At 37.5% G+C, this 24398-nt stretch overlaps 2 protein-coding genes across 3 annotated transcripts in view; both read right to left on the reverse strand.

The window, feature by feature from the left end:
- Positions 1-1353: 1353 nt before the first annotated feature.
- Positions 1354-13064, reverse strand: LOC108429152 (putative ferric-chelate reductase 1). The gene is made up of 13 exons (XM_037536839.1): positions 12991-13064; positions 11823-11879; positions 11505-11699; positions 9456-9557; positions 9198-9342; positions 7562-7672; positions 7362-7477; positions 7155-7241; positions 5471-5562; positions 3583-3641; positions 3166-3303; positions 2944-2969; positions 1354-2471 (listed from the first exon to the last, which is right to left on the reverse strand). Exons 2-13 carry the CDS (start codon positions 11877-11879, stop codon positions 2382-2384), a joined length of 1218 nt encoding a protein of 405 aa, XP_037392736.1. The 5' UTR covers positions 12991-13064; the 3' UTR covers positions 1354-2381.
- A 1767-nt stretch (positions 13065-14831) lies between these two features.
- LOC108429167 (glycogen debranching enzyme-like) overlaps positions 14832-24398 on the reverse strand; it is a 37425-nt gene continuing 27858 nt past the window's right edge. For both annotated transcript variants that reach the window (XM_037536787.1, XM_017700715.2), the window contains exons 23-33: positions 22331-22506; positions 22106-22208; positions 21353-21578; positions 19476-19587; positions 18900-19035; positions 18686-18798; positions 18330-18541; positions 18119-18216; positions 15800-15887; positions 15574-15707; positions 14832-15404 (exon numbers count right to left, since the gene is read on the reverse strand). In XM_037536787.1, coding sequence (XP_037392684.1) covers positions 15269-15404; positions 15574-15707; positions 15800-15887; positions 18119-18216; positions 18330-18541; positions 18686-18798; positions 18900-19035; positions 19476-19587; positions 21353-21578; positions 22106-22208; positions 22331-22506 — 1534 coding nt within the window. In that variant the 3' untranslated portion in view covers positions 14832-15268. The remainder of the gene's footprint in view (positions 15405-15573; positions 15708-15799; positions 15888-18118; positions 18217-18329; positions 18542-18685; positions 18799-18899; positions 19036-19475; positions 19588-21352; positions 21579-22105; positions 22209-22330; positions 22507-24398) is intronic.

Genomic DNA, 24398 nt, shown 5'->3' on the forward strand with positions numbered 1-24398 from the left:
TATAGTGTACTACTGTACACTAACTTGGAAGGTTATTTAATTGAAATATATTTATTCTCATGTTCACTGAAACTGGTTGCTTGGAAGCTGGAACACCTGTTAAACTACCTGCTGGAAGTTGTCCACGAAAAGAGCTATTCTATTGGAAATGGATCACTACATATCACCTTAATTTGAACTCAAATACAAAGACTTCTGAACTAACAGTGTGAGTTTCAGTGCTCGCCAACAGACACGGCTATATTATATCACGTTTTAAAACACAACTGTTTGGGAGGAAGAGTTGCACAGACTTATCCACCACAGTAAAGCTGAGTTTTATCCAAGAGCAGTTACAGCTTACAGCTTTCAGGCTGGGCTGAGGTGAACGCTCCCCAAATGGCATACTGCTGTCATCTAGAGTTCAGAGTGGACATAACACCCTTACATTTTCTCCAGAATAACATCTTCAAAAACATCCAGAGGCATTTGTCTTAAGATAATTATTTTGACTTTTTTAACATAATTATTATTATTTTATATAATGTTATATTATTATTTTACATTTTGACTTTTTAACATTATCTTAAAACAAGTAATTTTAAAAATGTTAGGTCATTTCACAGGCAGGAGTTTTTAGTGCACAGTAGAGAAAAGTCGTCCTTTTTTACCCATATTGAGGTCTTCGTAGGATTTTCGGACAAAAATGAACGACATTTGAAAAAAAACGAAAACAGTCATGATGCTGTTTTATAGTTCTAATATATTGAAATGATGACTTTCGTGCACCCCTGGGTTTTGATAACACCTGTACCCTTAATACAATTTGTATGCAATGCGAAGTTAAAATGTAAGTTTTCAAAAAGAAGCTAAAGCATTTTGGCAAAGATGCTGTTTTTAGTTTTTTTTTTTTTTTTTTTTTTTTTTTTTGGTCTTGCCTGCAGCAGCTGCAGCGCAGTATGAAAACAAACATCTCATAATCTTTCAAGATTTATACCTGTGCTCCCTTAAAAGCGTAACAAGTGAGCATTCCTCTGCAGCATGTGCTGTTTTTTTCTTAGTGTTTATGATCCCAGAAGGCAGAACACCTTGGTTTGATCTAATTCAAGTAAAAAAAAACATGCACGTATGTCAAGGGAAAATGTTTTGTTTCTCACTACAATAGCCAGTATACATTGTGCAAAGTACAGCATCCTACCAGATCCAGGTTTAGGGAGCCACTTCCTATTTCTCCTATTGCACGAAAAAATCACTAGAGGGTGCCATGAGAGATTGAGTCTTCAATGAAAAGGGGTGTGAATGGGACTAAACTGTAAAAAAAAATCAAGAAATAAATAAAATACAAATTTGAGTAATTTCATAGATTAATGTCCTTTAATTCTGGTAGTAGAAAGTAGAAAGATTTATTCTGCTTTAAAAATCACTTAAAACTTCCCAGAGCTGTTTGGTGTTCAACATCAGTCAAAAATAAGACAACAGTGTTGAAATATTTAATGATATTCTGCGTTGAGAAACGAGTGCATTGTATAAGAATGAACAGATATTTAACTATAATTTTGCACCCAATAATTTTGACTCTCGGGAGCAGCTAAGAAAACATTATTGAGAGGCAATTCTCAACATGAGAACATACAGTCACTGGCAATCGCTGTGGGACTACATAAATTCATAAAGTCATAAATTCTACCTTTGGAGTAATTCATACTCTCCTCAGTGAAGAGAGTATGAAGACAGTTACCACAGTTAAACGGCTGCAATAAGATACAAGACATTAACAGTTCAGCACTAAGTTTCTTTTTGCATATTTTAGCTAACAGAAAACTAACAAGAAAAACCGTTTCAAAAGGCCTTCCCCCAAAAATCCACCCCAAAGTAGCTGTAGGTTTCAAAAGTTCAAAAAAAAGTTCCTCCTTCAAGATACATCATCAGAAGAGTGTCTTCCTGATCTTTTAACCAGAAAATATCACTTTAGAGACTACTATGGCATTGTAATTGTTGTATGATGCAATCAAGCTTGTTCACCACAGATGTAGTTGTGATTATTTTTTTATTTTGGACAGAGAATCCCTTTAATAACATGGTAAATGTATGAAATGAATTTGATGGTACATGTTCAGCACTAGATGTTTTTAGCAAACATTCAGACATTCTCGCTCATTGACTAAATTAGCCTACTTATAAACAATTCATTATTATTTAGTATTCATATTTAGTGTTATACTTTAATCCGAAAGCAGCACAGCTATCAGCTTGTATCATGCCAGCCAGTGGAGGCAATAGGTTACTGCATCATACACCAGCATGGCGAGTTCAGAGTGTTTAGCACGTCATGTTGCAGTGAACACTACTAATTGAATATCTGATAAACCTGAATGTATGTACAAACGTAGAAACTCTAAACTCTATGCCGTGCCAATTCCGATCAGGAGTGCCAGTAAGAATGCCAAGTTCCCAAGGAAGAACAGGACCACAAGAATAATTTCTGTGTGAACCTGTAAAGGAAATGAGCTTCAGCATGCACTGAGTTACACAGGATGTGGTGGGACGTTATATGTGAAAAGAAATGTTTAACCAAGCATACATAAAATTACCGGCCACTTTATTAGAAACCCCTGTCTTGTAGCTCCACTTTAGCCCAAAGCTATTCTGCAGTCCTTCATCAGTGCTCAGTTTCAACACAGAGCTGCTCTTAGATATTTCTGTGGTGGTCCACGCTCTCTAAAACTCCTGCATGACATACACTCCCATAGCACTCCTATGTTAGTGTCAGTGCCATGTTGAGAATGATCCACCACCAAAATAATCTCTGGATAGCAGTGGTCCTGTGGTCAGAAACTGACCAATGATTAATTAAGTAGAAGGTGGCGGCTACAGTCTGCACCCCCATATAGTGGGACTACAGTATTGATAGAGCCCAAGTACAAGTTAAGTGTTTCTAATGAAGTGGCCTGTGAGTGCACTTACCAGTCCAAGAGCGGATTCGTCTTCATCTAGAAATAAAAAAACAGATATTTTATCAGCAAAGTGAGTTTGGAGGCAAGTAGCAGAGGCAACACTTTTCCAACATCTACTATTAAATCTGAGCTTTTAATAACCTACAAACACACGTCCAGTTTAGAAATAAACACTGGTTGATAACCATGAATACTTTTTGGCAGAATTGCAAAGAAATGTGTCTGATTTTACCTTTTCTCCTCCACCACTTGTAAGCATCTTGAATGATGTAAAACAGCACCTCCCAGCCGACAAATCCTCCCATCACCTTGGCAAGCCAATGGATCCGAGACCCATCAAATCGCAACAATCCAGTGAATAAGGCTGCCACTGTGCCAGACAGTAAAATGTAAAACATGTACTTTATGAAGCAGCTGCATTCAGCATCTGAGTGAAGCTTAATATTAGTTATCAGTGTAAACTGGGGGTCTCCAATCTCATCCTGCCGGCTTTCAATCCAGCCAAACAGGAGCACATCTCTCATAACTCATCAGTTGGCTCAAGTGGAACCAGGTGTGCTTCTGCTTGACTGGAATGGAAACCTGCAGCCATAGTGGCCCTTTGTGGATAAGATGGTGAACTCTACTGTAAACAATGCTTTTTTCCTACCTGCAAGAACCTTAATGACCACCGCATTGAGAGCATGCAGCCAATTGAAAATGAATCTCCTGCAAGACACAACAAGGCAAGACAAGAGTGTGAGTTTCTGGGTGATGAGTTTGTCCATATTAAAGTGAATGTCCAGTGCTCCACATTTAAAATCATTTTTTTATGATCCTCAAATTTCTTTTTTATATAAAAACAGCTGCCTGATGACACAGCAGTATTTAGCTGATCTGAAGCCGGAGCCGGCTGCTGCTTCAATATCAGGAAGCAGACATTGTCTTGGAAATTCAATTTGATTCCTTTTAATTCTCATTTATTTGTACAGTGCTTTTTACAATGGGTGCTGTCACAAAGAAGCTTTACAGAAACCTGAGTCCAAGTCCTACATGAGGAAGCCAATAACAAGGAAAATGAGAAAGAGAAAGAAACCTTGAGACCTTTTTGGTCAAGACAAATATCAAACAGTAACAACAAAAGCAATGAGAATAATGAGAGTAATGAATAAGGAAATGGATACTGAATATACAGTAATGAATCTGGGAGCCAAATGCCTCCTGATACGTCCTCAGAATGTTTCTTTTTTGTAATTCTTTTTTGTTTTTGAGCGGCTTTCAATATGCAAATGTACAGATATCACATTTCTTGTGTGTGGAAGTGGTTTAGGAACAGACCTGCACTGTTTCCTGACCATGTAGTGACTTCATCATGATATGTTTGTGTTTAATGAGAAATATGAAGCTATGAAGATGGATGTCTGTTAAGCTGAGGACAAATTTAACTTTGATTAAATTTTTTTTAAATAGTGTGAAGTCAAGATAAAAAAATTAAGATTTTTATCTTTTTTTTTGGGTGGACAGGGAAATGCGGGACTTTGTGTGCCAGTTACATGCCTGGACCCTCTTTCAAATTAATGAAAAACAATTTAATGAAAAACAAATTAGTGAAAACCAATGGCTGATGGTAGAAGCCTGTCAGAGGTTATCTAAAAGGAATGAGAAAAAAAATAGTAGAATGCATTGCCTGAAGAAGATGCAGTGTGATCCTTAGGTTGCTAAGTTGTTGGTGAAAGGTTACTATCGTATTTTAGATGGTTGCTGTGATTGATCATTCCAGGTGGTTGATAGGGTGATGCAGTGGTATGCCAGGTGGTTACTAGAGTATTGTTAAGTGGTTGCTATGGTAACCTAGCATATTCCTAGAGGGTTTCTTTGATAACCAAGGTAGTTGCTATGGTGCTAGATGGCTGCTATGTTAGGCCATTGCTAGAGTGTTGCTGTAGTGTTCCAAGCTGTTGCCAGGGTGTTGCTAGGTGTTTATGTTTTTCCAGGTGTTTACTGGGATTTTGCCAGGTGGTTGCTTGGGTGTTGCTGGTTGATTGCTAGGGTGTTGCTAGGTGGTTGCTATGGCTTTAATGGTGGTTGGTAGGATATTGCTAGATGATTGCTACGGTAAGGTGTTGCTGTGTGGTTGGTATGGTACTCTGGGTGGTTGCTAGGATTTACTAGGTTACTAGGAAATTACTATGATATTCCAGGTGGTTGCTAGGGTGTTGCTATAGTATGCAGGTGGGGTGCACATGTTTTTGACCACTATTCAATCCTATGGAAAAAAAGGCATGTAACAATGATTGCAAGACCATATGTTTGATTAAAAAGCTGAACCATTCCCACACCATTCCCAATCAGACTGAAATTTCAATATCTCAAGGGACAAATTAGCGGACAAAAATCTGGAAGAAAAGTGCTTTGCAAAGTGCAAACACTAATTAAATCCATGATTGTTGTGAGGAGCTGTTAGTATGAAGAGATAAGAAGGTACGGATGGTAAAGGAAGATGATCTGGACTGGAACACTACTGTAATGAAGCATGCAAGATACAGACAGACTCTCACCTTTTGTGTTGAGGTGCACAGCGGAATGCAGCTGCAATTGGCTGAATCAGGCTGAGGATCATGACTATGCATCCTAATACTGAGTGAGCCCCCTAAAAGTATGCAGAGGACTGGACTGAGTATTATATTTTACCAGCATTACAGCCTATGACTATGCTATCTGAGTTCCAAAAAAACAAATATCTGAACAAATAAGTTAAGCAGGACTAATAAAATACAGTAGTTGTTAAAAAACATACACAAAACTGCGAGACTTTTAATGTAAACTTCTTACATTTCTGAAGTTTGCCAAACCTATGTATGGCAGGAATAGAGGAACTATAGCATGGAAAATGTGCATCATAACTGTCAGATTAGACTTTCCTCAGAATAAGTCCATCCACCAAACTGTAACGAACATTCAAAAACTAAATTAGCTGCTGTGCCCATATCCTTTTAAAGGGGAATTCCACCAATTTTCAAATTTCTACCAAATTAAATCATTAAAATGTAAACAGAGGCATACAGAGTTGTTTGAAGTGAAATGCTTTGTTTCACCTCAGTCTAGAGTCTGACTTGTTCACAGTGGTGATGATATTAACCAGACGTTAGAAAGCTCTAAAAGCAACATCTTTTTTGAGACGATGTTTTATAATAGTTTTGATAGAAGATGTTGGCTGTAAATCATTTTCATGATGATGAGATACATGCAGGGTGTTGTAAGGAAAAACAGTCCCCATACTTACCACAATTATCAGTTATCAACATTGCAGATGATAGACGTGTATAGGTTAAGTATTTGTTTTAGATAGTTAATAAAACATTAAAAAGATATATTTCCATTATAAACATCATGACCCCTAGTTCCCATTGCCACCACTGTAAAAAGCAGGTTTCTTTAGAATGGAGCATCTTACAAAAAGACTAACTATGCTCTCTTTGTAATGAAACAGGCCATGGGTCAATCAGTATTCTTTAAATGTGCTCCATGTTTTTAGAGTTTTGTTAAGAATTAAGGTAGCAGCATTACAACATTAGAGTAAAGAGGGAAAAAAATCCTATATGTTGTGAGTCACCCTGTAAAACCTGAAAATTTAAAAGTCAGAGGTGTCGGGTCAGATTTCGTGGCAATTTTTGGGACCACATCATATGGCATATGCACAGGAAGAAGAACCAGCTCAATGTTTAGGTCTCATGTGCAAAATCAACCTTATAATGATGAAGATGTGATGACAACAGTAGATCATTCACTTACATCATCAGAAGACATGTTCTTTGCTAAGTTTTTACTGAGCTCTCTTTGATTACTCTTTCAACACACATGAAATTATTAGGTTCATGCCCTTGGGGAAGGGGTTCAAAGCACAACCCACATTCTGCACTTTGAGTGCAATTACATATTTCCACCAGAGAGGTCCCCAAAACTTACATAGTGCAGCTTAAAATGCTGATGATATCCATGATATGCTTAGGCAAGCATGGTAACGTAAAGTAACATCAAATACTGTCATACAAGCCTGTTTGAGGCTTTAAATGGTTTGAGATATGCTGATTTAGCCATGTAGTTTGCACAATGCTTTCATCACTCATTAGCTATAAAAAGGTTAACAACTAAAGAAGCAAACTTTAGACATGAAACATGTCTCAGCTGATCAACTACACTCAGTATAAGGGGAAATTTGTTACTTTTCAGGTGAATACTTACCCCACTCCACCTTCTCTTGTGTGCAAACACCAGGATGAATGAAGCAGCGGTCATAACAACAGAAAGGGACATTAAAGAAACATGTGCCTGAGGACAGAGGAGAGTTAGCCAGTGTCAAATATCCAGCATGGAAAAATAAGACTTTGAAATAATCTCATTCTTATCTTTATCAGTTTTATCAGTGTAACTGAGAAAAAAAAAGTTTACCAAGAACCAGAAGTCTTTGCCACAGCAGCCCCTTCCTTTGGTGACTGCCTTCAAATAACGTGCAGAGATCATGCCAATGCTAGTAGTGGTCATCCATGCAATCAGCATAAGTGAGCCTGGACCCGAATGTGATAATTAGAAGAGAAATAGAATACAGTATTTACAGGATTCCAAACAATGAACAAACCAGTGGTACAAACCATGGGCTTTAGTGATCTGATGCCGTGGAGCACTTGCCAGGATCTGTGGGTTGAATATATCCACTCTGGAACTGCTGACAAATTTATTACCACCATGATACTGGATTAAACCTGTCAGAATAAAATAGCATACATTGGTCAATAGTTCTTGGTAATTCATTGGGTTCAGATGAAAGCCACAATAAGTGAAGCCATATTTACTCAGAATTTATGATTTGTAATTGATCACCTTCAAATATAGAGCTGTGCACAGACATTTATTTATTTCATTTACAGGGTAAATAGCCATGGCCTGTAGATGATCTACAGGTGTTTAAATCATTAGCAATCTTTCTGGTGATACTCAGTTGACTATCAACAACATTATGATTAGGGTAAGGTTTAGGAGTAGATTAAGGTTCTGCCTTGACGTCAGGGTTAGAGTTAGGTTTAGGATTTAGGGTTAGATTTAATATAATCTTCCACACTCAACTTCAAGTTGAGATGCATTTAATAGATATTTAATTGAATGTTACTTGAGGATATACTGACCATCTACATAGCATCTACAGTGGATCATCCAAATAAAGTGTTCCCCTTTTTTACACTCTTAAAAAAAGATGGTTCTTCAAAGGTTCTTTGAATTAATCCATGAACATACAAAGAACCCTTTGCATGATTTAAAGGTTCTTTGCATCATGAAAGCATTTTACAGATTGATGGAGAATGTACTGTAGATGGTTCTATGTAGAACCTTTTTGGAGGGTTCTATATAGCACCAATAAGGGTTCCACTATTGTCAAGCCAAAGAACCCTTTTTTTTTGGTATTATATAAAACCCTAAGAGTGATAAGAGTGTACGAGACTCGTTTACACTCTTTTTCACACCTCCAAAGTTCAGTCTTAGAAGTTGGTTGCATTTTCTGCTTCTCACAATCCAAGAAATCACATTTTAGTGTTCTGGTGCAAATGTTCTTTACTTTTTGTCTATTTACTTTTTTCAGCAACAGCTTCTTGACAGGTACACATCCTTTCAAACCCATAGTGTGGAGCTGTCTTCTCACAGTGGAAGGATGAACAGAAACACCTGTGGATTTTTTCAGATCTGAAGAAAGATTGGAGCCTGACTTTCTCCACTAATCTCTTTAAATGCTGTTTATTTGATGATGACAGTGTTGGTAGTCTACCAGGTCTTTCATGGTTGTAAGGAATTTCTCTTTGTCTTTTAATGATGATTTTTTTAATGATGATTTTTTTTCCTTATTTTTCTAGGACGTCCTCCATTGTGCAAGTGGATTATCTTATATCCAATCTCCTCAGAAATATCTCCTGAAAAATGAATAACTTCAAGGCCATTTTGACTGGAAACGAAAACATGAAAGGTGTTCTCTCACTTCTGCACAGTACTATAGTATAGTTTGCAAATACATTTGCTCTTCTCCTTTGCCAGCCAACTCAGAAGCCATTACTCCACTGTTGATGTCCAATGCAAATATGAACAGTTTGTTGTTCTTTCATTCTGGCCATTGCATAACAGTGTTTTGGAAACCTTATCTCATTTGATAAGGCCTGCTCCTGAAATTCATATGTGATTATGGCTTTAATGCTATTGGCTTAACATCACCTTCTCTGCTTATTTCGAGGCTTTCTGACCCACCATCAATACTGGAGCCGTAGGCGAACATGAGGAAATAGGTGCTGTCCTGTCCAGTGGTCCTCACAGTGCTGATGGGGTTTCGTGAAATGAAAGAACAGCTGATCACTCCATGCATCATTGATGCTGTAATATCTGAAACATTACCCTGTAAGGCAGGAGAAGCATTTGCCAGTCAGTGCTCATGGTAAGTCAGGCCTGCTCAGGCTAATAGAACACTTTTGTGGTTCTGCGGATAGAATAAGTAAAAGGGTTCTATACCAGTGAGAGTATTGTTGGTCTGCTTTTCCCAGTGGAAAAGGCATGCTGAACTTGGACAGTACCATTGCTGTCAGTACCACAAATGTAGATGTCATCATTCCCCTTCAAAACCATAAATAATAAAACATATACGTAAGTTTAGGTGTGAGTGTGTGAGTGACTGTCTGTCTGCCCTGCGATGGACTGGCGACCTGTCCAGGGTGTATCCTGCCTTCCGCCCGAAGACTGCTGGGATAGGCTCCAGCACCCCCCCATGACCCTGACGGAGAAGCGGCTTAGAAAATGGATGGATGGATATGTAAGTGCACAAACAGATAAGCAGATATGTAATCAAAGGACAAAGAGAAATTGTGATTAAATATTATTTCGTCATTATATACTCAGTGATAACAAGAAGAAAAATACATTCTTAACAGTCAATGCAAGTTAATCATGAAATGTAAAAAGTAGCTGGCATATTCTGACTTTGTCAAAAAATAAAGAAGAAAAGAACTAGATAAATTCGTGTCCTGACAGCGACAGTATGCTTGGACATTGCTTGGACATTGCTTGGACATTGCTTGGATATTGCCATTAAAGTATAGCAATATATAGCACCATTTCTATAGTTGTGTGGCAAAGTCGAACTGCATGAAGGCAAAAAAATGAGACTGCTCTGTTGTCAGTTTTAATCGGTTTTCTTTCACTGATATTACTTAACAAATGCATGCAAGTCGGTGACGCCGAGCAAAACTCTGAGTAAAACTCTTTCACATTTTCTCCTGGCATTGTCTATTCACATATTCTTTTACTTGTTGTACTCACCCTCTTCCTGTTTTCTTTCCCTCACTGTATGTGCATCTTTCTTAGACTCTTTGGTTAAGCACCTAGCCACATTGTTGTTGGCTGTAGGCTACGGTGTTACCTACTGCTGAGTGTAATTCTAATACAGCTCAGTAGCACAGTTGTAAACAAAGGAAAAGATGTAGATCTAAACATGTTAACATTATGCTCTTTTTCTGCTTTTATTAGTGACACACATTACATTGAATGTTGGAGCCCAGTTGCTGAGAAATTGATTTATTTGAATTCATGGAAATCTCTATTTACGTTACTGCTCACAGATATTTGACATTCAATTGTCGACTGCATAAGATGTTGATATACCTACTAAGCTACTTCACTATACAGTATGTGGCACTGAGTCATACTTTAAGTTAGACGTGACGTTCCAGACCTTTGCTTGATTATATTTTCTCTAACTGGACCTTATTGAATTTAAATTAAATACCCCTGCTCTACAAAGAACACACTTCTGCACCTTTTAATACACAATTACTGAAAATGACTGAAATTACAGACAATTTTCGTATTTAAGTGCACCCTCTGTACAAGATGTTATTTCTACTTAGAAAATCAATCAGTCTGATCAGGAGTATTTAGACTTTTGCATACAAATAGAGTACAATTTGCTGTACAATAGAGTAGCCTTGACCATGCTCAAGTAAATGTGTTGTTACTTCTGTAAAATAATTATTGAAATAGAAGAAAAAATAAATTTCCAAATAAACATCTTGAGTAGGAGTACTAAGGAACTTATAGAACTGCAGTAGAACTTCTTAATAGATAAACTGAGATTTGTTGGGCACTGTTCTTCTATTTTTTGGTCCCTTATGGTCTAAAAAGTGTTTGAAAGGCAGATGTGTGAGCAACAGCAAAGCAGCATGTCAACACAAGATTCTAATGAACTTAAAAGCAATAATGAACTAAATGTTAAGGACTGAAATGTGACTGAGCAAAAAGGAAGAAAAAATTACTTAGATCCATAAGACTGAGTAAATGGAACTAGTAACTTCCCACTTCTGACTACTAGTATATAGCAAATATTAAAATGTAGGATGTGTAATATGAAGCCATTATTAATATATAGCAAATACACAAAAATGTGGCTTGAAATGACACTTACACAATTAGGTAATTGGGTTTTAAGTCTACATATGATAACACTTAATCCTCATCTAGAATAAAAGGATCAGCTTTGAAGATGACAAGCACAGCCTGTGACCATACCATCATCTTGTCATCTGAAAATCCAAAGGAGATGTAACCATTTGCCTGACCCTGGAGCTCAATAGTGATTGCTGAAGTATTGGGCGATGACATGACCGACATGAAGTAGCAGCTCATGTCAGCAGCAGGGTTGCAGTCGGTAGGTTGGCTGAAGCAAACTTTCTCAATCCCACATCCAACACTCAATATGGACATCTGTAACATCATTCAGGATTAATGCTACAAATGAATATAGCTTCCAGCGTCAGATACAATTTAAACTTATGCATATGACTGTACTTTAGAGTAGGTCATTGTCTAACCATCCTAGATACTCACTGAAGTGGAGCCTCTCAGCACCCAGACACAGATGAGGAGAAGAGACAGCGCTCGCATCTGCAAAATATGACTGACAACTAAAATTTCATTTAAAATGTCTACAAACTGGTTGAATAATAATATTATTCTTACCATCTCATAATGAGAATTATTAGATGTATTTGAGCTGGTTTCCTATTTTCCAATTTATATAACATACAATGAGCATAAAAAATGTAACCAGTGTTTTCAAATAACAAAACAAATTTGATTGCAGAAAAAAATATATAGTTATTATAATATGCTCATACTGTGCAACTTTACAAATTTCAAATATTTAGTAAGAAGCTGTAAAAAAAATGAAATGTTCTATGAATCCAGAATGATAAAACGAGCTGTATATGATTATAAAATGACTAAAAAGGAATATTTAGAGAAATGTTATGACAAAACTTATGACAAAATGCCTTATTTTTAAAAAGTTATAACGAAATTCAGGCAGAAAACTTAACAAATGACTGAAAACAGAGAATTACAGTATATAATTTGTCATATAATAAATTATTCTACACCCCAAAGTACTCAAAATATTGATTGTTACATTAAATCGTCATTTTTTTTTTCTTTTGGTGTCTAGTTTATCATATTTAAATCTGTAAAGTTATGATTGTGCAAAATATAACCCACATTACTAATATGATAAGTATGTGACAATATGACAAAAAAGGTATCTCCAAAATGGCAACTGTACAGGAGAAGGAAAAAGGTTCCTAACCTTTAAAGGTAGTGGGTATATCTAGATGTTTTTCCAAGCAATTTTTGAGCATTTCTACTGGTCTGTTCATCATGAATTTTTTTTCATGTTCAGGTTTTTGTGTAACATCAAACAGTCGTATGGAAAATCCTGTTCTTATTTGATAATTCCAAATCTCACTTTTAGCTGACATTCATCTCTAACATGCTCTCACTACAAATATCACGAGAATTATGCATATCAACAAAGCATTAAAATGTCAACATAACAACAACGTTCTGTATAAACTGCCTAACCTCATTTGAACCTGACGCAATCTGGAGGTATTGCCATGAAAAACTGAAAAATAAATCAAATATAACAACTGTTTGACACTGACTCAGTCTGCAACTCAACTCTATCCACAGATGTGAAACAACTTGCTTGTTTACTCACCGTGAATCAGAATAGGGATGAACAGTATGTTGTATGTCTATGGCAGTGAACTTCTGAAACTGCTTTGAGACACTATATGGCTTTCCCCATAAAGGCTGATGGTGCTGAGGGGGCGGAACAAGTAGCTTCCAGGTTGCTGCAATAGGCTGCCCATGTTTAAACATTAATTTCAGTGGTCTTGCTTAGCAAACAGAGAAAAGGTACAGTGTTGTGTTACCTTTATTAGCTGTGACCAGAAGAGTAATATATCATGCTAGTTTTTGTGTGGGACCTGAAAAAAACAACTTAATGACAATATTTTTCCATTTAAGCATGAGTTATGTGACAGTGGAAGGCATATTTATTCTGCAGTTAAAGGCAATCTGCTGCAAGTGCAGAAGACAGTGTATTTCAATAAAATAATCAAATCTTAAGAGCCCAGAAAATTCCTTAAATCCCTTCAAATTCCAACACTTTGCAAGCATTTGAACTGACAGGTGTTCAGCATTAGCAGATCCTAGTCCTTAATCAAATAATGAATCATATGAATGTGTCATGTGAGGCTTTGATCATGACTTTCCAAAAAAAAAATCCATGCAGATTTCAAATTAATTACAATACAAATTTAACATTAGAGACACCACTAATTATTGTTAGGTAGACTGCTGTGCAAAAATCAGTGACCACCTCTCATTTACTTAAAGGGGAACTCCCACCGATTCTTCAAAATGTCTGTACGATTAAATGGTTAAGATGTAAACAAAGTCAGTCAGAGTGGTTTGATGTAAAATAGGAACCAGACATCTGCAAAATGCCTCTAAAAACTACATCACAGAAAGGTATTTCATGAAAAGGTTATAAATATATTGCCTGATGTCTGAGACGTTTTATGATGGTTTTATGAGAAGTCAATCAAGCTCCACACTTGCTTCAGATCTGAAAAAATACACAGGAGTTTCTGTCCATCTGTCCACTGTGAGAAGACAACTCAACACTATGAGTCTGAAAATTTGTATAAAATTTTTTACTGAGAAAAGAAAATAAACAAATAAGAGAAACATTTGCAAATCAAAAAAAGAAGCTACTGGTGTTCGCAGAACAAAGGACTGACCACCTCAGAGACCAGGCCTCAATACCACTGAATGTCTTTGGAACTATTTGAATTGTGAGAAGTAGAAAATGCAACCAACTTCTGAGACTGAACTATAAAAGTGTGGAAAAAGATTCTTGCAGATTTCAACAGAAAACAGAAAAGTACATCTCCTGAATAGAAAGGGAGCTAAAATAAAGGCAAAGAGTGGACACATTAAATACTCAATAAAACATATTTTGTTTTTATTATTTGCTGTTGAATGTTTTGTTTTCTGAAGCTGAAAATTGAATAACTTGTACTTAATGGCTGTTTTGACTGGAAATTAAATAAACGAAGGGTGGTCACTGACTTTTGCAGATTACCTTTTATCAGTTCAACCAGTTATTCATTTTGTCCTAACATAGCTGGTCAACTTTAAAAATAACTCAAAGGTCATCTCCACAGATATGAAACTATTCTATAACTAGTCAATAGCTACATGTCCAAAAGACCTTATACATATCACAGTTGTTTGTTTTTGTTTAGGTTTGGAACCTTGCAGTTTTTATATCATGATTGCTTATGATGATATGAAATAGCTTATGATGAGGTGTTTCGTTGGCAGTAGCAATATCCTGCACAATACTGTGTCCTTCCTGCATCCACACACTAGATCTAGTTAATCATCAAACCCTTCATGTGTTGAAGTTGCCGTATCAGAGCAGGGAAAATACGACAGATGAATTCCAGAAGTTTGATTGTGTTGAGTTAAAGATACAAATCCTTCACCTGAAGTTCTAATAAGTTTACTTACTACAACTTATAAATGTTATAGAAATAATATAAACTCATAATGGAGTACTTGAGGTACCTAGAAGGAATTGAGAGCATGCAGGAAACATTTTTCCTGGCTTGTTATGAATCGATGGAACAACACATTGAAACAACACTTCCCTAATACACTTCAGGAAGTTGGGGAAAATATTAAACATCCTTCTTATCATCTGATATAGCTAACTTAGGTCTGTACGATGCTATAATAAACAACAAGGCAGGAGAACCTGCATAACAACAGATGCTTCTCAATTGGTTTCACATCTGACTGGACATGAAACAAGGAACGGTCAAAAGGACATGTTTAAGGCCCTTTTTATGGCTTTCACACGATCACTGGAGACAACACTAGTCCCTTTTCAGACAAACTGACAGCCAGACGAGTCTGTAGATCTACAGGTCCTCAGCTTCGCAGAGATCATGCAGGACTTCCAGAATTGTGGCTATTGACCAAGCCTGAGTTTCACAGCTAAAAGGGCAGAATTGTCCATTTTCATTGGTCAGTTCTGGCAAACCCTTCCAAGGAGATCTAGAACACACAACAAAATAAGAGAAATGGTGAGGAACTTGCTCAGAGGGTTGGTTTCCCAGACAGAGATTAAGCCTAGTCTTATACTACACAGCATTGTGAACACAGATTCTCTATTGAAAGGAATAGCCTTTGTGTAGTGTATACTTGACTTCTTTCTTCAGCATACCTTTCTAAGTGGATGTGATGTCTCGAGAGGACATTCTTCACTAGGTACACTGTATGATCATAGACTTCTTGGCCCATCTGCTTGGCAAAGTAAAGTTTGGCTCTCAGAAAGTAGCCAACTGGCCAGAGCCATTCCTAAAAAGGAAGGATGAAAAGCTCTATAAATACATCCATCAGCTGCTTGATATTAGTTATATATACATATATATACATATTAGAGAACGTACAGGTCCTTGGTGGTAATTGAAGCCTTTGGCAAGGTTGTAGTTGTCATTGTCCAGGGCGTTGTCATAGACACCACAGTAAACCATGTCACTGTCAAATATTAGCAAAAACAATAATGAAAGCTGAATATTTCAAAGGTCTGCACATTAGGCCTAGTATTATGTATATGAATACAGACCATGTTGAACCAGTATAAACCATTTCAATGGCATCATAATTTGAAATACTCCACGGTTATCGGCTGCGTTCACCACTGTTGTAGGAAGAGGGCAGTGAACTGTGCCTTCTAATATATAAGCTTTGTTTAGCTTTTGTGATTAGTTGAGGTATCTGTGATGTCCAATCACAAGATATGTTTCAAGTAGAGTCACTAAGCTGCTAAAACTGTTTCAAGCTTTCAAGCTATTATATACAGCTGTAAGTGTAAAATGATGTAAATGAGGCCCTTAAAGAAATACATGTAGTTGTATATAAAAGTTTGGGGTGACCCTTGTCCAATGACGTGTTTAGTTGATTTTCTAAGTGAAAATAAGCTAACACATCCTTTACAGATACACTTACTACACACGTTAATGCACAATTGCAGTTCATTTGGTGAACTGAGGATATTGGAAAAGAAAATAAAACACAAAATATGATCTATGCAAAAGTAAGCAAGGCCTTCCCAGAATCTGGATGACAGCATATGATGCTCCAAAACCTGTATATATATATATATATTGTTCAGTATTAATGGTGCCTTCACAGATGTGCAAGTCTCCCATGCCATGTGCACTAATGCACCCTATACCATCACAGTTGTTGGCTTTTGAACTTTTTCAACAAACTGTGTGCACATACAGTGGTTTTCATGGTGAGATGTTCCTAATAGATGTTTTTAGCACTACACAACTTCTGTTGCCCCATCCCTTTTTTTTTAACGTATGGCTGGCATAACAACCCGAATGGACTCTTTGGCCCAAAGGCACAGCATCCATGATTTACAAAAAGAATATCAAATTTTGATCGGACCACAGTACACTTTTCCACTTCAACTCAGTCCATCTTAAATGAGCTCAGGCTCAGAGAAGTCAGCAGCAGTTTCCAGTAGTTTCTGGATCCTGTTTATATTATGTTTTTTTTTTTTTGCATGGTACATTTTTAATTTGCATTTGTGGATGCAGCAACAAACTGTGTGCACATACAGTGGTTTTTCATGGTGAGATGTTCCTAATAGATGTTTTTAGCACTACACAACTTCTGTTGCCCCATCCCTTTTTTTAAAACATATTGCTGGCATACATTTCAAAATGGGCATGTATTTATATCATATTTATTTTCTATGAAAAAAAAATAGCATACAATTTGTGGTTTCAAAATTTGAGATGTCTTTGTACTATTTTCAATTAAATATAGGGTTTAAATGATTTGCATATCATTGTATTCTGTTTTTATTTACATTTTTACAGTGTCCCTACTTTTTGGAAATGGGGTTGCCGAAAATCATCGATTGATTCTTTCGGAACCCTTGTGTGCAAAGCAGAGGTTTCAAAACAGTTTAAAGCGCATGTTCTCTGCGTCATCATGTATAGCATTCACCTCAGTACAGTCAGACTCACTTGAACCTCTGCTGCATCTGGATGCAGTAAAACAGATAGCATGTGTTGCATTTTTTAGGGTGACCATATTTTTGCTTTCAAACAAGAGAACACTTGGGGACAGGAGAACACCACAGGGCAGTCTGTAGAAAGTAAACATCAACATCCCAGACATTAAGGCCATTAAGATGTCCCAGCCAGATGCAGTTTGTCCTGGAAGAAGAGGATGTATGGTGGCCCTGTATTTTTTGTATAACTGATTAAACACTGAATTTAACATCCAGAAATTCTTTAAAATAAAGCATTTTTCACCTTTATTAAATTCTCAACAGCTGTTGAATGATGTAAATAAATAGGGTAAGCTTAGCAGAATATATAAAATTTTATGCCTTTACAGATCCACACATATCAAGCTTATTAAGGGGCTCTATTCTATACATAGAAAAAATATGTTTGTGTTCAGAAGCAAAACTGTATGTATTTTGTTTTTAACAAAGCTGTCAGTTTGCACCAAATACTCAAGCTTTCTGAATCCATTACCTTATGTGGCATCAGGCCACATCAGATTGGAGCAATTGATTCATTTTGCTTGAACAGTCTGAATGATTTGGTATGAGTTGGTATGACTAGACAGGCTAAAAATATTCCAGTAGCATTTTCGCTAGGTGCTATTATGGGAAACAAGCTTCCACTGTACAGTGAACATTGCAAATGATATGTGCAAAACATGTTAGTTTCACTTACTCTGGATCTAAGGTCTTCATTCCCAGAGGCCCAAGCAGCTTCTTCTCAGCTACCTCTAAAGCTGCCCATGCTCTTTCTACCGTAAACAACTCTGGAGCCTGAAAACAGAGCATACTTCAAAACAGTACTCAAACCTATACACATCAAAGACCTCTTCCATGTACTCATACAAGCTACTGCCATATCTTCTGACCAGTGAAGCAGAGCTTACCACCACCATGGCAATGGTAAAGTTGGGTCGGAGCTGGTAGTCACACCAGGGGCTGGAGGCCCCGTAACTGTCCTTGTAAATGCCTCTTTTGTGAACCAGGTCTGGGTGTTGCTCATTTGGGTCCTCTGGATCAGGCGATACATAGAACATCTTTTCAAAGTTATCCTGGATCCTCTGGTTCCACTCCTCGTAGGACACTGTATGGATTTCACCTGGCATAAAAACAGAAAAAACATCAGTGGTCATGCTTTGCTAAAGAATGAGTCAGCAATGATTTATCATGATGCTCATACAACACTTCGATTTTAGCACCAATACAATTTAGTTCTCACTGTGCTTCAAACTCTGGGACATACCATCTCTATGGACGCTGACAGAGGAGTACGGGAAGTGACCGTTCTTATTCAAGCGCATCAGCCAGCGCACAGTGGACTTGCAGAGACCCACTATCTCCACTGCAGAGCCATCCCTGAAAAACACATTCCACTGTCCTTATTGACATTACCAGGAAACGGTAAACCTCACCTTGATTCCAGCTAAGGAGAAGAAGTCCAGCTATGACTGGAGTACCTGGGCGTGGCTGGTATCCCTCGATTGCCTGCTTTGTCACTCTCTCCCATTTTATCCATCCATGTCCCACAGTTGAAGCGATTTCCACCATATACAAAGCCTGTGTCTGGATTCACTTTAGCCTCAATATTGAATCCTGATAGATAGGTAGGTAGAAGGAAGGTACATAGCTAAGCATAGTATAGGTTTATGGGACAATGGGTACTCAAAGGCTATGATACTATAATCAGGCTAGATAACTATATCTATATTATTATATAACTATATCTATAACTATTATAGCTAATTGGGGCAGTCATGGGCTGGAGGTTAGGGAACCAGCCTTGTGACTGGAAGATCACCAGTTCGATCCCCAGAGCCGACAGCACATGACTAAGGTGTCCTTAAGCAAGACCCCTAACCCCCAACTGCTCCCCGAGCACTGTGGCAAGTGTACACTCCAGGCAAGTGTGCTCACTGTGCCCTAGTGTGTGTGTGCTCACTAGAGTGTATGTGGTGTTTCATTTCACGGATGGGTTAAATGCGGAGGTGAAATTTCCCCATTATGGGACTAATAAGGTTCTATTAATCTTAAACCTTCATCTCTCATTTTGCTGTCGATCTGTGGCCCAGCATTCCTCTCTCTGAATTCGATTCCTTGCATGTGACGCTGAAGAGCCTCCTGGATTACATCATACAGAGGCTGGTCCTGAGAAAAAGATATCACATGAACAGAGCATTAAAATCAGTATTCAAGCCCAGATAGGACCATCAAAGTGTTATTCTGGTTTAAGTGCTAATGATCAGGATTCCTCACAAGCATAAAACCTAGTTTCACAGGACAGTAGTTGTGTTGTCACTGTGTCGTCCATTTCAGTACTTACAACATGCCCTCATCCACTTGGTCTTGCCTATTTCCTTCAGGGCAATCTATGATGTCATCTTAAAGGCCTGTCCACTACTTTATTAGCTCAAGTAAAGACTATTACAGCATCAACTTCAGCAGCAGAATCTGCCCAGAAATCATTTTGATCTGATGCTGATATAAACCCAAAATACGGTAAGACAAAGCTGTTTATAGGCAGAGTATGTTATGTAACATGATTACTTTCCTTTCCAAACTTCCTAATTAGCAAACTAAGTGGCTTTACATGGTGAAACATTTGTTGATCGAAATCTATGTGAAACTAGACTGCACTTGAGTTCCATAATGTAAAGCATCTTGCATCCTGTTTGCAAGTCAGCCACAGCAGTTGCAAGCATCTCAATTTCTTTGAACAATTTTCATGAACCAGTAAATCCATTAATTAAATACTGTTAATACATCACATGATCACATTGACTTACATTTTTTTATCAAACTATAAAAGCTACTTATTGCTATACTACATAAGATTCAGGGATATAGAGACCCCTCTGGTGGAAGTGTGTAATTGCATGCAACATGCAAGAGAACATTTTGAACTGTTGGTTGTGCTTCAGACCCCCTCAGGCGAGTTAATTTGATGGTTGTGAGTGTGCTTAAAGAGTGTTTACAAGAATGGTATGTAGGGTGTAAGGGAATCATCTACTATCTACTATTATGAATACATGCTGCTTTACATAGGTTTTATGGGATGACTTGTAGCAGTGCATGCACACCACATTTTAGGGTGTTTTTCCCCTCCAGACTCAGTACTGCTACTTCTTTCAATCTTAACAAAAAATGTATATTGTGCTGCTTTAAGCAGTAATTTTCACAGACTTGACATACACACAACAGATAAAAAAACGTAGATAAATGACATATGAATAAATGAATAAATTTACAATGATAAAAAAATGATGGAAATATGGAAATTACACCATTCAGATCACTTTGTAGAAAGAATGATAAGGAAATGGCTCATGGAGCAAATAAATGTGCTTCAGGGAACTGTCAAGTTGTTGCAGGCATCTAGTTGCACGTTTCACCAAGCAAAGCCGGTCTAAAGCCTAGACAGCTAGCAACAACAAAAAAAAAAGGTAATAAACCACAGTTTTAAATCAAAGCTTACAGCCAGACAAAGTAAAGATTTACACAACTGATGAACTTCGTTGGGGTGAATTAGAGTTTTCAGACTTCAACCTAGCATGGTAAGCTAATTAGCTCACTGAGGCTAACCTAGATAAGGCTGCATGTGCTCCGATTAAAAACTCCACTCCTTACTGTCTTTCTGCTCTTCTACTATAAGTGGTCACCTGGGTAATGTAGGTGAGGCACTTCCAAATGGTGCATCAAACGCAGTATTTTGAAAAAATGTATTGAAATGAGACCCTAGTGTTTTGTGCTCTAACATACCAACTTCAACTCAGGAGGGCTTGTTAACTGGGTTAGGTTTTAGAGCAGAGAAAACATCAAATTGAGCAACTCCAAGGCCAGGACTGACAACCCCTGACTGAGGAGACTTGCAAGTGTCAGAAGTAGCGACAGTTGACAGTTCCTTTGTCCTTACCACAGTGCCTGCAGGCTGAGGTTCTGAGTCATCTGTGGGGTACATGCGTGACACAGGGCATGACAAAATACTAATGCCTTGGGGGATCATAGCACAATAGTCCTGGATGCACTGCAGCCACCACCACACAGCGTCCCGGCTGTTGAAACGCGCACTCGTACCTTCCCCCAGCAAGTTGGGGATCAGGCCGTGCCTCAGAGTACCAGCAAAGGCCAGGATGATGTTCCTGTGCATAGAAAACATTTCATTCTAATTTAATTTTGTTATAACTGCTCTTCACTAGTTTTCATTTATTACTAGCAACATCAGCAGATCTACAGAGCAGACGTATATGCATTCATGTAAATTTGTATTTTTAATGATGGGTATGTCATTTATGTGCACAGTGTGAAAAGAGAGTGGGGTCACTGTCGACAGAAAACTCTGAAAGAGAATCCCTTCTCCCCCTAAACTGAGCAAATTTCATTTTGCATATTCATATTTCTTTATTTATTAGGTTTTGAATGTAGGCCAAAAAGGCTAATACATGAAAATTACCATTGTTCACAACCAAGGCAATCCTCTACCACTTTCATAATAGCTATGAGAGCTTAGCATCTATCAAAATTTATTTGTAATAAATTTGGGGCCTTAAACGATGATTTCATCCATGTTGAACTTTTGGATTGGTAAGCAACAATTTTTTACCAAATAAGTCAAAATACCTAGAAAACAGAACTCCTTTATTTTCATGTCTGCATATGGAAAACACACCTTGCCTCTATGTGCCTTCCTGTGATGAGCAAGAGGCCATGCAGTGCTATGAAGGTGTCACGGCCCCAGCAGCGGAAGATCCCAGATGAGAAGTGAGGAAGACCTGTATAAGAGAGAACTGGATTCACTAACTGAATTCAACAAGATGTAAAACATGTCTTTTTTACTGCTTTATCTACACACATGACCAGTCTATGAAAAAATGAGTTTTCCTCTACTCTGTACCTGCAGCTAGAGACACACAGCACTGTTCCTCCTGCTTAGTGTTGGGGTTGAGGCGATATGGGACATCCTCTAAGGCAGGTGAGAGAGGAGGCAGGGCAGGGACCCAGCCCACGCCACACATCTGCACGGAGCCCAGCACCAACTGCTTCACAAGAGTCGATCCACTCTGCACAAAGCTGCCATTTCCAAAAACAATAAGAATATGTAGCACAATCCCACAGCACCTCCTGTTACACATACTATTTAATATTAATCTTTAATGGATGAGAAAAGTAGTAGCACTGGTTACGTTTTGAATGGCACTTTATGTTCAGGGACAAGGGCTATATGTTTTATTTTAGATATTTTATTCTAAAGTAGCCATTCACTGTTTAAGTTGACACTGCATTTTCATGAGAGTGAGCTGACCCTCTTCCCTCACCTGCTGGCCATGACGGGGACACTGTTTAAACATAAGCGGTCCCAAAGAAGTCTTATAATGCTTTCAAACTTCATCTAATGTAATAACAATGTCTTTAACTAAAGTAATACATCATCTAACAAGAAACTGTTATATCTCCCATTCAGTGTGCACTTCAGTGACTGTGGGCATGAAACAATTAGTTACTGCGCCACACATCAACAATCTGATTGTTCGCTGCTCAGTTCATTTGCATAAAGTTTGTCCAGATGTGATTTGGATGTGCATGAGCAGTTTGATATGTTAGTTATATGTGTATATAGTTGTCTCTGGCCTCATTATAGCATGTGATGACATTCTGTTTGGTGTAAGTTATCAAACTAATTCAAATGAAGAAAAAAAACTTTTAGTATAGTTATTGTATCTAGTTATAGTAATTATTCAGCATGAAATTATTAACAATAGCTGTTTGTCTCAATATATGAACATGAGGCATTTTGGATGTTCATTTTAGGTAATTCTCAAAGCACTTAATTATTATGGAATCATCTCCAGCTCTGCTCATTATTAAACTTTTCTTCATTTTTTCACAATTCCATAAACCTACATTAGCATAATATGATCATTTCATGCATGTATCCTCAGCCAATTTGATTTGCTTCACTTAAAACTTTTGGAACAGTAGCGTAACAATGAGGAAACTGAGGTCTGGACCTCAGTAGTTTCAGAAGGGTTTTTTCACATTCCTCATTCATGAGTAACATGGAAACAAGCAACACTGTGATAATGCGGTAGCCACTCAGGGGCACAACCCTCACAGGCCTTCCTAATTAAATGGGAACATAATATTTATTAAGTCATATTTTTTAAGGTAATGATGTTTGATTTGCTTTCTGTGAGTCTGTTTCTGTGTTACGGCCAATCAAGTCATTATGCTCTAAGCCATGATCTTTATTTCGTCAGCCCTCCAGTCACTGCTTGGCAACCATTACCCAGAGCTACTTTAACTTCTTGAAATGTATCACACATACTGTAGGCTAATGTACAACACAGCTATGATAAAATGTGAGAGTGTTTGAGAGTAATCAACAGATTGTGATTGTAAAAAGACGGAAGAAGAAGAAAGGAAGAAGGAAGAGATTAAAAGAGAAAACAGAAACTGAGAGACAGAGAGATGAACTAAATAAAATCAATTATCAACTGATTTAGTATATAAAGGTTTCAGCATGTATTTTCAAAATAATTGGATTAATAAATAATGAAATTACTAAGTAAATAAAATTAAACAGGGCAACTATGGAACAGTAAGTGCAGTATATGGAAGACTGGAGGGATGGAAAAGGAATAAAAGGTAAAAGGTACATAATCTTACATACAATTACTTTAAAAAAACACATCTTGCATATAAAATGAGCTTCCAGGGAATACCTAGTTCTTTATGAGAAAGGATGGGACAAGGCTTGCCACTTTGCCAAAAATGCAGAAGCTAAAAATCCACCAGTTTAAAAATAACAACTCCACAACAAGCAACTGCAAGTATTGTAGTCTGGGGAAAAACTCAGGAGGCAAATATCAAACACCAAATGTGTCTTGGTTAACTGACAACATTTGGATAAGAGAGAATTGTGTAAATTAGTTTTTTTCCCCCTGAATGATTCCTTCGGGAAA

This window comes from Pygocentrus nattereri, chromosome 3 (assembly GCF_015220715.1).
Source record: "Pygocentrus nattereri isolate fPygNat1 chromosome 3, fPygNat1.pri, whole genome shotgun sequence".
Lineage (NCBI taxonomy): Eukaryota > Metazoa > Chordata > Actinopteri > Characiformes > Serrasalmidae > Pygocentrus > Pygocentrus nattereri.